This window comes from Echinops telfairi, unplaced genomic scaffold (assembly GCF_000313985.2).
Source record: "Echinops telfairi isolate 266 unplaced genomic scaffold, ASM31398v2 ScPeMD7_12;HRSCAF=54, whole genome shotgun sequence".
In the NCBI taxonomy this organism is placed as follows: Eukaryota; Metazoa; Chordata; class Mammalia; order Afrosoricida; family Tenrecidae; genus Echinops; species Echinops telfairi.
This window is the reverse complement of record NW_022103909.1, coordinates 5,983,517-5,998,490: the sequence shown is the minus strand read 5'-3', so window position 1 is coordinate 5,998,490 and position 14,974 is coordinate 5,983,517. Positions and strand designations below refer to the sequence as shown.

Below are 14,974 nucleotides of genomic sequence, written 5' to 3'. Positions count from 1 at the left end.
AAAAGGAAAATGAGGAGCTAATTCCAGGAGCCCAAGCGGAAAGCGAATTTTGAGAATGATGAGTGCAACAAATGTTTAAGTGTGCTTTGCACAATTGATGTATGTATGAACTGTGATGAGTTATATGAGCCCCAATAAAATGATTTAAAAAATAATAATAATAAATAAAAGGAAAAGGAAAGAGGACTCCAGGAAGTCTGCCAACAACCAAAAAAAAAAGAAAATTGACTGTGGTGATGATTGTATAATTTTTAAATAAGATTAAACTACTTAATTGTATGATTAAAAAAAGTAGTCATTGAAAACCCTTTGGAGCATCATGGGTCTCACCATGAGCCAGAGGCCACTCACTAGTAACTGTTTTTGTTTTTGTATTAAAAAGGTTAAGATATTGCAATATTTTAAAATTGATTATATACACGGAAATGATTGGATAAAATATATTATTAAAATTAATTTCAACTGCTTCTTTACTTTTCTTAATGTGACTACCAGAAAGTTTAAAATCGCAAATGTAGCTCACATTTCTATTGGATAGTGGTAGTGTAGATCATCTATGCATTTGATATGACCACTGATATGCTTGGGTTTAAATCTGTTTTTAACTGGGTACCAATACTCAAGGGTTCACAGTAATACACCATCAGAATATTAGCTTCTCAAGGGCAATATTGTGAAAAGCTTTAGAAAAGTGGTACTTTGAAAATGGTGCTTTAAAAACCAGTTCAAGTCATCATGATGAACACGTGAATTGGCACCTGCTTTCAAGGTTAACATTATTCTGAACTTGAAAAGGTAAACACTCCCTACGTGTGGGAAGGATAAAGTAGACAAAGAATCTTTCCTTTCACTTGCCTCCTCTAAGTAATGTAATTTCCATTAACTTTGCTTGCTAAAAATCCAGGCTCGAATGGGCCCAGGGAATGGAAATCTGTCCTGATGAATGCTGCCTCTGTAAGGGTGTCATTGAGGTTACCGCAGCACCAAGTAAGAATCCAGCTCATACCCTACTCTCTGCTGCCCCTAGAAAGTGCCACACAATGTGCAAGAACGGCTGCCATCAGTTGGAATAAGTGAACACTCCCCTTCAACAAAGACAAGCCAAAGGAACGGCGGCAGGAAACTAGAGATGGTCTCAAAATCATACTGGGTACTTTTGCCCGTCCTTCATTTTCACTTTACCCTTGGATCCAGTGAGATCTTTCTTCCTCCTATTATTTGATCCAATGTTCTAATGTTACATATTTCAGAACCCAAAGATATAAGGGTGCTTTCCTCTAAAGCAAGACTATCTAGTTGTGCCTTCCCTACTGTTCTTGGTCAAAGATATGTTTCTGGGAACAATGAGCTTTGAATGCTTACATCTTATAAACAAATCAAAGACAAAGAGAATAGGGTCAGTTCAGCTGACCCTGAAGAAAATCAACTACTAGACAAAAATATGGTTCCCTTATCTATGCCACCCAGGTTTCCTCAGCTATTAAATAAAATAAAACTATAGCCTACCATGCCTAATATGAGGTAAATATAAATGTTAGCTGTGTATGTTATTATAAGGCTACATATTAATATGTTGGCCCTATATAGTATGATTTGAACTCCCAACAAAAACCAAATGCCCAGCCATCAAGTCAATGCCAACTCATAGCAACCCTATAGGGCACAGTAGAACTGATGGTTTGAGCTCCCAAGATTTTAACTGTTTACGGGAGTAGAAAGTCCATCTTTCTTCTGCAGAGCAGCTGTTGGCTTCGAACAGCCGAACTTGTGGATCGCAGCCCAACCACTACGCCACCAGGTATACAATAATAAGAAACGGGTCCCTGCAATACCTAACGCTTACTATACTGCGCATCTTGAATTCCTCCAGAGCCGTGAAGCCTGAGTACACCCAGGTTAGACAGGTGGCGTCTAGTGGTATTTGGGTAAAGAGACCCAAATCAGCTTTTTTTGCCATGAAAACATTCTTTTAAAAGAAAACAGGTTTAGAAATTGGGCAGATCAGTTTAAAGATTATAGTGCAATTAAATATGCTTATAAATGGAATTGAGGGCATACTCAATCCATCCCCGACTACATCAACTATTTAATAATAATGTAATTTTAAAATGCCAGTTAAAAAAAGTATTAAGGGCGATGATGTTAGAAAGCTTCTCTCTCAGAAGTTAAATGACCTAGAACAAGTAGAGACAAAACAAACCCAAACCCACTAGGTTCATTCCAACTCATAGCAACTCTACACAATAGCGTTTCTCACCAGGCTTCTAGGGGTAAATTCAGTGGTTCTTTTACAAGTCACCTAAGATACTTGTTAAAAATGCATCTGTCCAGCATACACCGTGCATACTTACTTATTCAGGAAAAAGGAGGGCTCTGTGATTCTGAAGCAGATTATCTCAGGATACATGGTACTTCCTACCTTCATTTAGTTTCTATTTTGCAATCACTTAAACTATTTGGATACAAAAACAGAGTACAAGATTACCTCATCATTGAGCCAGTTGAGATGGTTTAGAGTTTGAATATCCTTTCTGGTAATAGTTAAGCGGAATGCTTCACTGAGAACTTCATCCTGATTCCCATTACGAAATACATTCTTTATTTCTTTCTCCATTTCCTAGGAAACCAACAAGTGTAAAAAAAATCAAACACATATGGCTTCAGGTAAACTGGTTTTCTCACCCAGCCCTATACGGTTCCCAGACCATGCCCCCCCGCCCCCCCTCTCTCTCTCTCTCTCTCACACACACACTACTTCCAACTAGCATTTCTATTTTATCCCAGCACTCTCCCTGATTATTATTATCCTTCTATCTTTCCCTCCCTTTCTCTTTTTCAGCACATTTGGATCTTCATTGGCTATTATTTCTAAAGTCTGAAATAATTTGTTGCTATCAAGTCCATGAGATGAACTAATTATAGTTTATATGTTTTACCTCTAGTCCAAATGTCTTATTAAAAAACAGAAATAGGAAATCGAGCGTAACTATAAAAATGTGCTATGCTTACCAGTTTCATGAGTTTTTCAGAGATGTACATATTAAGGAACATTAAAATGTACAGACTTTAATATATACATTTAAATTTTTCTGATTTTTACTACATTTAACTTAAAAATTAATAGTAAGCCTGAGCTAACCATTTAATGTCAAAGTATTATTATACATGTGCATTAAGTCAAAATGGACATGAAACACAAATTAATTTTCAATGAAGTAGATAAGTCACCTATAATTCTTTTATCAATTCTTATTAATCCCTTAAAAATAAAGGTAAGATTGGCATATAATACAAATAAAGAACTATGTAATAAAATTTAAGCAGCATATAGTACTGTTGCTTTTATGTCTGAAATCTGTCCAAAGTATTTTTTTTCATAGCTTTTTAAAAATCATTTTATTGGGGCTCATATAACTCATCACAGTTCATACATACATCAATTGTGCAAAGCACACTTTTGTTGCACTCATCATTCTCAAAATTCGCTTTCCGCTTGGGCTCCTGGAATCAGCTCCTCATTTTCCTTTTTCCCCTCCTCCTCCCTCCCCGCTACCCCCTCCTCCCTCATAAACTCTTTTATGAAATAAATTATTATTATATCTTATACTGCCCGGCATCTCCCTTCACCCACCCTTCTGTTGCCCATCCCCCAGAGAGGAGGTTATATGTAGATCCTTGTGATCGATTCCCCCTTTCTACCCCCCTTCCCTCCTGGTATCGCCACTGTCACCGCTGGTCCTGAGGGGTTCATCTGTCCTAGATTCCCTGTTTGCAGTTCCCATCTGTGCATCCTCTGGTCTAACCAGGTCTGCAAGGTAGAATTGGGGTCATTGCAGTTGAGGGGAGGAAGCATTTAAGAACTAGAGGAAGGTTGTGAGTTTCATTATTGCTATACTGAACCCTGAGTGACTCATCTCCTCCCCACTACCCCTCTGCAAGGTATGTCCAGTTGTCTACAGGTGGGCATTGGGCCCCCATCACACGCTCCCTTCATTCACGATGATATGCCCCCCCGCAGCCACCTTTGGTGCTTGAAGCCTGATCCCTTCGGCCCTTCATGATCACACATGTTGGTGTGCTGCTTCCATGTGGGCTTTGTTGCTTCTGGGTTAGATGGCCGCTTATTTACTTTCAAGTCTTTAAGTCCCCAGACGCTATAGGTCTCCATAGCCAGGAACCATCAGCCTTCTTCACCACACTTACTTATGCACACATTCGTCTTCAGCGTTTATGTGGGGAAGGTGATCACACAATGATGGTTTTTGTTCTTTGGTGTCTGCTACCTGATCCCTTCAACACCTCGTGTTCACACAGGCTTGTGTGCTTCTTCTCTGTGGGCTTTGTTGTTTCCGAGCTAGATGGCCGCTTGTTTGCCTACAAGCCTTTAAGACCCCAGACGCTATATCTTTTGATAGCCGCCAAAATATTCTTTCTAAGTAAGAGCATTTGCTAGTGTCGGACTTGAGAGTAATAAATTACCTGCGTTATTTCAGGAAATTCATCTTCACTATCAATTAATTTATGACTCTTCTTTTCTGTTTCTTGGGCAATCGTAACAGGGATCTCCTTTTCAAGAGGTACACGAAGATGCAGTTCTACTGAATCATGTACTGAATGTTCCTGCAATCTCTAAAAGACAGAGCTTGAGAATAAGTGGGATGAAAGAATCTACTATTTGTCTTATGTAAACTAAGTAGAACTGAATGGCTAGACAAAGAAAATATATCACTTATCATGCAATGCTGTTTAGGATATGATCTTGCAATTACAATAGCTTTGATCCAAAATTCAGATAACTTTGCAAAAAAGTTTCAACCTGAATGTACTATTTATTAGCCTATCCCAGTTTCTGGTTTGTGTTTTTACCTGATTTTGAAGCTGTAAAGCCAATGCTTTCTGCTCTTCAATCTGCCGCAATCTCTCCCGTGCTCGAGAATCGTAAACACTAGTTCTAGGGTATAAATAGAATAGTGACAGAAATGTAAACGACCCTCTTAGTATAAAGCATAATGCTGGTGGCACGGTGACAATTAACTATAAAACTGACACATAGAAAGTTTAAAATCCTTACCTAGCTTATTCTTACATTTCTATTTCAATACAGAGTGAAACCAAATGGTGTTAGGTGAAACTATCCTACCATTTTCACTGACATAAAACATACTGGTTGGCTGCTAAATGTCAACAGATAATTTTGTGAATATTTATAAATATGTAGTCCTTTTGTGAACATTCTTCTAAGATTATGGAGAAAAGGAAGTCTCGTTCTGGAAATCCAAAAATGAGAATGAACTCCAAAGGAAAAGACACTACTATGTTAAAGTTGAATATCATTGTATTTATGATCCAAATGAAAGAATATGAGTTTTGTTTTGTTTTAATTCAAGAAACCTGGATAACTTGAATTTGAAGTGATTAAAAGTTTTCAGTTATTTTGCAAACTCAAAATTATGAATTACTCAAATTAATTTTACTAACAATAAAAGAGGGACATCTATTTTCACTTCTTTATAATACTTAACTTTGGGATATTTTTCCATTTTAATTTGGCTCAATGATTGTCAAAGATATAATGTCACCAAGAGGATTTTAAAAGCCCAACAACTTCAAAGTATAGATAGTTCTAATGACTAAAAATAAGCAAGTTGACAAACTAATTGCTTGTTTTTTTCCAAAGTGAAAATGAAGTGACTGAGAAAGAAAAAAGACAGCAAAAATAAGTAACTTACAATTCTTTGATCCACAACTCTGCCTGGAAAAAGGTAGGACTAGGGTGAGAAAAGAAAAAATGTGGCCCATCAACAGAAGGTTTATGAGAAAATACAAATACCTTCACCAACAAAGTCAAACACTTAAACTGCTTGTAAGAATGCTTCACAAGTTTGAAATAAGTAAAAGGTCCCAAGTTAACCTAGTTATAACTGGGATGTACTGGAATTCAAATGAGTCATTTACATATATATTAGTTAAAAGATGACCCAAAGTTCAGTGAAGACATCAAGTTTGGCAAAGTTCTCTCCTTGCCTGAGACAAGCATTACATGACAGAGCACATCACTTATCAAGCCAACATATTAACACTAGAACATTACTCTTTCCACATGGTGCCGATTAACAGATTTTTCAGTTAATAAAATCTTACAGGTTGTTGAACAACCTGTCACATTACTTGAGTCAAAATATATTCACCCCAATCAAGAGTAGAGACAGAAAACCCCTATTCAAGGAATGAAAACCTCCTGCTGCTGTGTTAATTCCAACCCATCATGGCCCTGTAGGGCACTGCAGGGCAGAGCAGAACTGCCTCATAGTGCTTCTGAGGCTCTCTAAACTATGCACAGAGATCATTATAGCTCTTTTCTCCTATCGAGCAGACAGTGGGTTCCAGTCACCAACCTTTTGATTAGCAGTTGAGTGCCAGACTCAAAGAATGGTCCATGTCTAATGGGTAATGAGTCAAACCAAAGCAGAAGAGCTATCCCACGTGGCTCTTACTAACAACACAAGTAGATAATGCTTAGCAGTCTCAAGCATGCTAAAACTTTTCTAGGACCTCATGTCCTTCTCAAACTTTATCTCTCTGCAAATTCCTAAGTGATCTCTCAAATTATTGAAAGAGTAAATACTTCCAGTCCCATAAAACAAGCAGATAAGGCATCAAACGAGGAGTTATGAGACCTAGAACTTCTGGAGTTATTCCTGATTAGTTTTCTAACCTTGAACAAATGATTTCACTTCTGTGAGCCCTAGATTTGTAAAATACAGTGAGTCAAGTTCCTTTCAGTTAAGTGGTTTACATATAACTGAGAGGGCTTAGAGAGTATCCCTTGATCCTTAGCCTAATTTTTGAAAATAGTGGTCCAAGCCATTCCTAGGCTGCAACTTGGCAACGAGACTGCTGTTCCTGCCTTGCCAATGTCAGTGAAGTTAATGAGAAGAGAACTTAGGAGCTGGCCCATCCTCTTGGCAAAGTGGCCAACTCACATAATAGACAAGATCCAAGACCACAGAAACCTAGCACTTTGTAGACGATTTAGCACGATACCAAAAACAAGTCAACCTGAGGACATACTTATTATACATACAAGACTTCAAAGAGTTTGTGGGAAAATAGAACTAAAGGATAATGAAAATTTCCCACAAACTTTTGAAGCTCTCTGGTATAAAGATGTGACAAGAACCATGCAGATGTCGCTATAATGGACTATGGTTACTCAGATTTGCCTGCTTCCCTTAACAGAATATAAAAAGATCTGTTTTTTTTTCTGGGCACCTAGAACAATACCTGGCAAATAGAAGACATTCAATATTTGTTAACTATAGGAATCGTGTGTGTGTAAGGTGGGGAGGAGGTGGACGGCAAGAACTTCTCTTCAATGAATCCATGTATCAGCTGGCTCAGGAAAGCAAAATTCAGTAAGAATTTGCTTTTCCAAAAGTATCGTACATGATTTCTCATATAATTGAGAGCTATGGTAAGAATTACTACAAGTTATATTCACTTAAACACAGTGCTCTCTGTAAAATTATGCTGTTTTACAAATTAAACATCTTTCCAATTCCCATATAGTTTAAACTTCAATATAATGCGTAACAAGAAATTATTTCAGGTTCTGAAGATAATTTGTCTTGGAGAGCCAATTTTGAACCATGCTTTTCTACTACTGCACAGGGTCTTCCACTAGACCACAGTGTTAACCGAAAAGGAATGAGTACAGGGCTACTTCACAGAGAATGTCAGACTCGTTAGGAAATTCACTCATTTCGCAGATTTATACACTAATCACTGAGCACGTCGGGTACTATGATGAGCACTGTACACCACATTAATAACTAACAAGGTACAGGGAAAGAAGGACTGGATGGAAGGACAGACATTATCTAGAGATGTCAGAAAGCCTCTGAGAAAAAATAACACCTGCATCAAATTGTGAAAAGCAAATGGACCTAAGAGAAGGGGAATTCGACAGCAGGATTAAAATGAACAAGAGCACAGAGGAATGATGGCATGGAAAACTTTGAGAAAAAAAGGCAAGTCGTCTTTGCTAGAATGTAATTGTGAGGCAGTGATGACAGTTTAAAGAGCCTTGGTGGTGCTATGGATTAGGTGTTGGGCTGCTAACCGCAAGGTTGGCAGTTCAAAAACATCAGATACTCCATAGGAGAAAGATGAGGCCGTTTGTTTGCATAATGATTTACAATCTAGGTAGCGTCACTATTAGTTGGAATCAACTTGATGGCAGCTGAGTCTGGGAGAGCCAACAGACCAAGCATTGGAGAGCAGACTCCAACTTCACAAACAGCATTACTCAACGTCCCACATGCAAAAAGGCACTTCCCCTTCCATCTCATTCTTCAGTGATCACCAAGAGGAATCCTCCATCAAGGAAAGGGTAACTTCAGCTCACACGTAGAAAGAAAATGTTTTGGAAAATATTGATGGCAACATATGTACAAGTATGCTTAATACAACCGAATGGGGGATTGTTGTAAGATTTTTAAGAGGCCCCCCCCCAATAAAATATTAACAATAAAAAAAGAGTGACTTCAAAAAGAACCATTATGGAAATGAGCGTACTCTTAACTTGAGATCAACTTCTTCCTAGAAAGCATACCTACTATGGTGAAGTGAAATTGCTTAAACATGGCTCTGTATCCTTGTCTTTGTAACTCCAAATAAATGATTGGGTGGGACTACACAAATAGGGTGTATGAAGCATCCTCCATAGAGGGGACTGGCCAGGTTGCCATTCCTGTGGGCCTAAGAGAGCCATGTCAGAAGCAGAGAGCAAGAAAACCCTGTGACCATCAAGAAAGACGAGCACATTCAAAATCCCTGTCTGATATGGCAGAGCAAAGAGATACCAGGGGTCGTAGCATATAGAGCCTGAGGCAGAACAGAGAAGAGCACTGAGACCATGAGGCAGAGCAGAGGGCTTCCCCGCTCATGGAACAAGGCAGAGGCCATGGGGCCATGCATCTGAGAGGACAAGAATCAAAGACATACGTGCCTACTAGCACGGCTAAGATTTTGGTGAAAAAAAAAATCAATGTATCCTCAACATTTTGTAACCTGCTAGCTTTCCTGATAAACCCCATAATCCTGAGTATTGTCTGTCTATAAGTTCTATGTGGCCACTGCAACAAATTATTGAAGTAGAGGGCCACGGGATAGTTTGGGTGTCAGAATAGGGTAAAGAAAGATGCAGGGGGCAAAAAAAAAAAAGGTGCAGGGTGGAGGGATATCTGACCTTTGCCTCCTGGCAATCAGTCTTGGGCTGGTGTGAAGTTGGATTCTCTTTCTGTTTACTAAAGTCAAAGGAGAAATTATTTCATGCCATTTCTTCACCCACCTGTATGCACTAATGTAAAACCTTTCTACTAGGTATCTTATTCTAAGTTAAATCTTTACAACTAAACTATTAAGACTGGTATTTTGTAGATAAAAACCTGAGATTTATAATGGTAACCTGTCCAAAGTTACTTGAATGCTGGAAAACCCAAGAACTAAACTCAGGGCTTACTCTAAATAATAGAGAAAAAAATTTCAAATTCCAGCTGCAAAGTCTCCTTGGGAACTCTAACAAATAAAGAGTATTTGTTGTTTGAATCTAGAGTTTAGACTACAGACAGGAGCTAAGAAGAAGTTAGGGAACTAAGATCGATGAGAACATTTTATTGTCCCTAAGCTTCTGAATTGAAGCTAATATTCTAACAATCTGATTACCAAGGCCCTATATGGCAAAGACAACAATACAAGTGGTAAGCTACTGGATTACCAAGGAAGAAGTACTTGATCCTAGAAGATGTCATCTGAATTGCGATTTACAGAATAAGGAGTCTACTGTCTGTCGGATGAACAAGCCACAGTGGGGAGGGCAATCCACCAGAAGGGACATATACATGAAAGTGATGATCAGAGGTACAGACTGAAAGTAGCCTCGCATATAAAGACACAGGAGACCCAAATGTCCATCAGGCTCTCTTCCTTACCTCATTAGGCCTCTGCTCAAATGTCATCTGTCCCCTCACCCATCTTTTTGCTTTCATTTTTCTATCCAACACTTATAACTCACTTGGAATATATATCTATTTTTTTGTGCCTCATCCCTCCCCCAACTAAAATGTAGTTCCCTCTGACCGCTGACATTTTGTTGACTGTTGTTGTCCTCAGAATATTCTAGTGCATACGCACAGGAGGCCCTTAGGAAAAGACGTTAAAGAAAAAAAAAAGTGTAATAATAGGAAATGAGATGAATTAAAGTGCTTTGCATGCCATTCTAAGGAGCTTGGGCTTGATTCTATTTCGGTTAAGTTGTCCTTGAAGGTGTTACAGGAAAACGCATTTTAGAAGGATCACTCTGACTATAGCATGGGCAATGGGCCAAAGAATAATGTAAAAGAATGGATTTGAGAACAGGGTAAAAGATGGAATGAAGAACAAAATGGAGGTTGAAGCAAAGAAGGCCAATTAGAACATCATTAAAATTTCAGGCAACACATGCTAAATATCTAAATCAAGACAGTTTTCTTTTTATATCATGTAATGCTTAGTGGTTATAAAGAGAGTCTGATTAAGGAGACAGCAAGCAATATACTAAGAAAGATTTTTTTCCAAAGTTTACCTGAGAGCAGGTGCCGAGGAATCATTCACTTTGAGTAAAATGACAGAGTCTGACTCTAAATAAAGAAACGAGCATTTCATTAATAAAATTTCACAATCAAACTTTCTAGATGTCTATAGTTCAAGGGCCCATACTTTGTTATATTCTATTCCTCAAAAATAAGGTAGCATATAAAAATAAAGATGAGATGGAAAACAAAGGAGGTAGGTTCATTTCCCCTGCGACCACAAGTAAGTCTGAGTGAAGCAGTTGCCTCACTCACAAATAAGGCAATTACTAAACTTGTGCTTTAGCATCTGCTTTGGAGTTATGCTTATTCTGTTTTCTCCTTCTGTTCCTGGGAATTAAGAACATGCCAAGAGTTCTTTAAAAACTTTAGTTCATAAACTACTATGAAACTCACTCGGGTCTTAGAGGAGCGGGAAAAAACAGAACGGTAGGACAAACAATGGAGTCTTAAAAGAGTAAGTTTTATTTACCTACTTTTTTTTTGCATTAAATACTCAAAAGCAGGAACCATGTCCTTCCAAAGTACTGATTAGAACCTCCTTTAAAATCCTTATGAAATCATATCAGAAATAACTAAGCCATGTAATCTAGTTAGTGCATCTGTTCCAGTTTGGCTGTATCTAAGCATTTGATCATCAAGGGCTGTTTTTTGTTTTATTTTATTAAATGGCAGTTTGTAAATCACCTGATAAAATTTAGTATACTTTCATGAATATATCTGACTTTACAATGATTTATAAGCAAAAACTTTAGCATCCAATTAAGAATTTTCCAGAATGGATTTAAAAATCAAACAAGCCGAAGGAAGCGGAAAGGAGCTTAAAGACTAGCATTCCATCTGTCAAAAGATCCCTAACGTCTAACCACCTAATCTAAAAGCTGTATTTAGCTACATACCATAAATACACACATAATCCATACCTACCTAAGGAAGGAGACAACTACAGAAACTAAAAACCCATCATAGCAAAACCTTCATGGGATACTTCTAAGAAAAAGAATGATAGTTAGCTGAAAACTGGGAAAGAACTCTGTTTCCAAAACTAGTTTACAGCCATTCTATGCATATATAATAAGCATCACATAGTATGCACTTATGCTTCGTTGCTTACTTGATTTTCTAAGTCTCCTGGAATTTGAGACTATCTAATTTTCAGTACTAGAAGTAGAACAAATGTTGAAGTAACTAGGCCAAATGTACTCTGAAAATCAAATTTTTAATTAAAACATTTTATCAAATCATTTGCATCTTTATATAAGGAAATATGTGAGCTATTTATATATTTAGTCTACTTGTGGCCTGTTTTGCTGAATTATGTATGTCTAAGCTACCTTATATATATATATATGTTAAGTTTTAAATGTATTATAATCTTGCCTGGAAGTTACATTGACAGAAAACTCAGTTAAGTGGCTATCAGGATCAAAAAAGGATTTCTAAGACCATTTTTACCTTCAGATTGTGTATTTGAAGCTGGTAAATTATCTGGCTGATGCAGAAGTGAGTGGTGCTGGTGGGGTTGATGGGGAGGTTCTGAATCTTTGGATCCATATGAAGCAACTTCTGGGGTATATGATGACAGGGGATACAGACTGTGGGATAGTTGTTCCTGGGTAGTTAAAATGCTTGCTGATCCAGATGATGAAGTATCTGAACCAATGATCTGAGCTGCATAAGAATTTCCATTTTTAAACAGTGGCTCTTTCAAAGCATTCTTAGTGGAACTAAGACATCGAGACCTACCGAGAGAAGAACCTAGTGTCAGACTCAAGTAACAAACTGTAGAACTGAATTCATTTGACACATGCTTCTGTGACTTACATGTATAAAGGAAAATGTGTTGTGGGTTTGGCTACTGAAAACTGCTTCCCTGTGACCATCTGTAGCAGCTGTCTGTAAATCTCTTTTTCTTCTTCTTGAATGGTCTAAAAGTGGGAAAAGAAAAAAAACTTAAACATATACAATGAGGTAAGTATTTCCCAAAGTAGCATCTAACCTCCTCAATGTTTAGTCAAAGCCCAAGGAGTCTTGGAGAGATATAAGAACTATTGCATATTAAAATGATTCTAGAAAACTATGTAACATAACAAAATATACATACCGAGGGGTGGAGTAACAAATATCAAGTCGCACGTTTTGAAAAACTATGAAGCACACATGTCAATAACAGTACACAGAATAGGAAACCACAAGGTCAGCAGATCATCACTTTTGAGTCACAGAAAGTTCAAGAAATAAACGTTTGTTGGAATTTAGGATTCCAACAAATTCCAAGATTCCTAACACACATTAGACAAAGCACAAGGAAGTAACCAGACAAGTCAAGATCAATGAGACGTAGGTATCCTAGCATAAAATATAGACCTAAAAACAAGTCAGACCAAAGAGCCCATTTTAAAATGGGCGGAAGGCATGAATGGTTTACCAAAGAAGACATTACGGCGATCAACAAACATAAAAATATTAGCCATCTCTCACTAGTCATCCAAGAGATACACCTCATCTCAGTGCTGAAAGCACAGTTCAAATGTGCTGACAGCAAATGCTAGAGAGGGTACAGGGAGACTGGACCCCTCGTGCTGTAAAACAGCAGAGCCACCGTGAAAAGCAGTAATGGTGACTCCTCAAACAATTGCAAACAGAAATATCATGATCGTATATGCTACAGCAATGTTTCCTACAATGGGCAATACTGCCCCCTATGGGGCACTGGAACTGGGGTGTGTGTGTGCTGTAAAAGCAGGTACCTATACTTCATCCTGGAGTACGGGTGATAGTACTTAAGTTTTTCATTGCTAGGGGACAATGAGTAATTCTGTTTCTGAAAAGGGGGAAACAGGCCAAGTAAGTTTGGGAGCCTATGCTCTAGGGAATACAGAGCATAGCACGAACAGCTATATGCACATCCATATTCACCGCAGCACTAGTCATAACTGCAAGAAGACAGAAACAACTTACGCACTCATCGGAGGAAGACTGGAGAAAGCAACTTTGGTACATACACACAATCAAATACTATGCACTGCTAAAGAACAACGATGAAACTGAGAAACATCTGATGACACAGACGGACTTAAAGAGTTAGACCAACAGAACTGGACAAATACTAGTACAAATAATTGTGTAAGGCCACTGTTACCAAAAAAATAAAAATAAATGTTTAATTTTTTTAATCAAGAAAAATATTTACGAAAAGAAATAGCTTGTGAGAGTTAGGAGAGGTGGGCAGGGGAGAGGGAAGGAGAAGCAAAAAAGTATACAGGTGTTAACTATAATGATGGGGAATATGCTACAAGAGGGAGATGGGGAAAAACGAGAGGGGCAGGAGATAGGCAAGCCATTGGGGAGTTTGATTAGCTGTTTAAGTTATTGAATGCAAAAATGATGATTACTTGATATTTAAATGTCCACTTAATTCACAGTAAAAAGTGTGAAAGAAATACAACGGGAACTCAGGTAAAATTTCCTGGGGCTCAAAAGGTTTCAAGGACATAAACCACTCTAAGATGGACTTGGGACAGGCTTAAAAGGGATAGATTTGTCCTGTGCCGACACGTGGCAGCGATGGCTTCATTGGGCACACTCCATCCCTAGCATCTGCGTACTGTAGGAAGAAAGGAAACTAGTATCACGGTTCCAAGGACCCAGTCTATGGGTTGGTGGGTGATCTGGGAGGCTATTTGGTTAATAGGCTGGCAAAGTAAGTGAAAGGGAGACGTGCCAAGCAGTCCAAAGGAGGAACATGCATTCTAAGCCTTACTAAGTGTGTGATCATTGACCTTTACTTTCCAAACATGAAAATGACTGAACACAGTAACAAACTGAGAAACACACCGGAAATTCTAACACATATTATCACTCCTGGGCAGTCCACAGCCACCAGTCCAGAACTAATGACTATACACAATAAATCTGAAACAGGTACAATCATACTTCATATTGTGCAAATTATGTGCTATACTGCATTCTCACAATTTTCTTTTCCTCTACTGGTAAAGTATATGAGCTAAAAGATCTTTCCCTATATAACTAAAAAATGTTAATTAACTGAATCTTAATTTTTCTTTTATATTGAGTAAAAATTGTTCCTAGTAAGCAGCAGGGACAGGTCTTTATCAAATCCAGTTAATAGCTTTACCAAAGGAAACCAGAGTCTAGAAAGGGCCAATAAGAAGAGGAGAGAGTTTTACGTATGAGAAGCCACTCAGGCAATATTGAAAGATATGTAAAGTCTGATATCAAACAGAAGACAGTAAGAAAAAAATGAAGTTCTGCTAAAACACCTTCCATTCCTCCTGAGCAGATGAAAACACTCAAGAAATGTAACTAAAAAGATCACA

General features: G+C 38.0%; 1 protein-coding gene across 2 annotated transcripts in view; it reads right to left on the bottom strand.

Annotated features, from left to right (window-relative positions):
- Nucleotides 1-14,974, bottom strand: part of SENP1 (SUMO specific peptidase 1) — a 47,222-nt gene that overhangs the window by 12,840 nt on the left and 19,408 nt on the right. For both annotated transcript variants that reach the window (XM_045287320.1, XM_045287319.1), the window contains exons 7-13: nt 12,456-12,559; nt 12,087-12,373; nt 10,625-10,679; nt 5,730-5,768; nt 4,867-4,951; nt 4,480-4,629; nt 2,486-2,617 (exon numbers count right to left, since the gene is read on the bottom strand). In XM_045287320.1, coding sequence (XP_045143255.1) covers nt 2,486-2,617; nt 4,480-4,629; nt 4,867-4,951; nt 5,730-5,768; nt 10,625-10,679; nt 12,087-12,373; nt 12,456-12,559 — 852 coding nt within the window. The remainder of the gene's footprint in view (nt 1-2,485; nt 2,618-4,479; nt 4,630-4,866; nt 4,952-5,729; nt 5,769-10,624; nt 10,680-12,086; nt 12,374-12,455; nt 12,560-14,974) is intronic.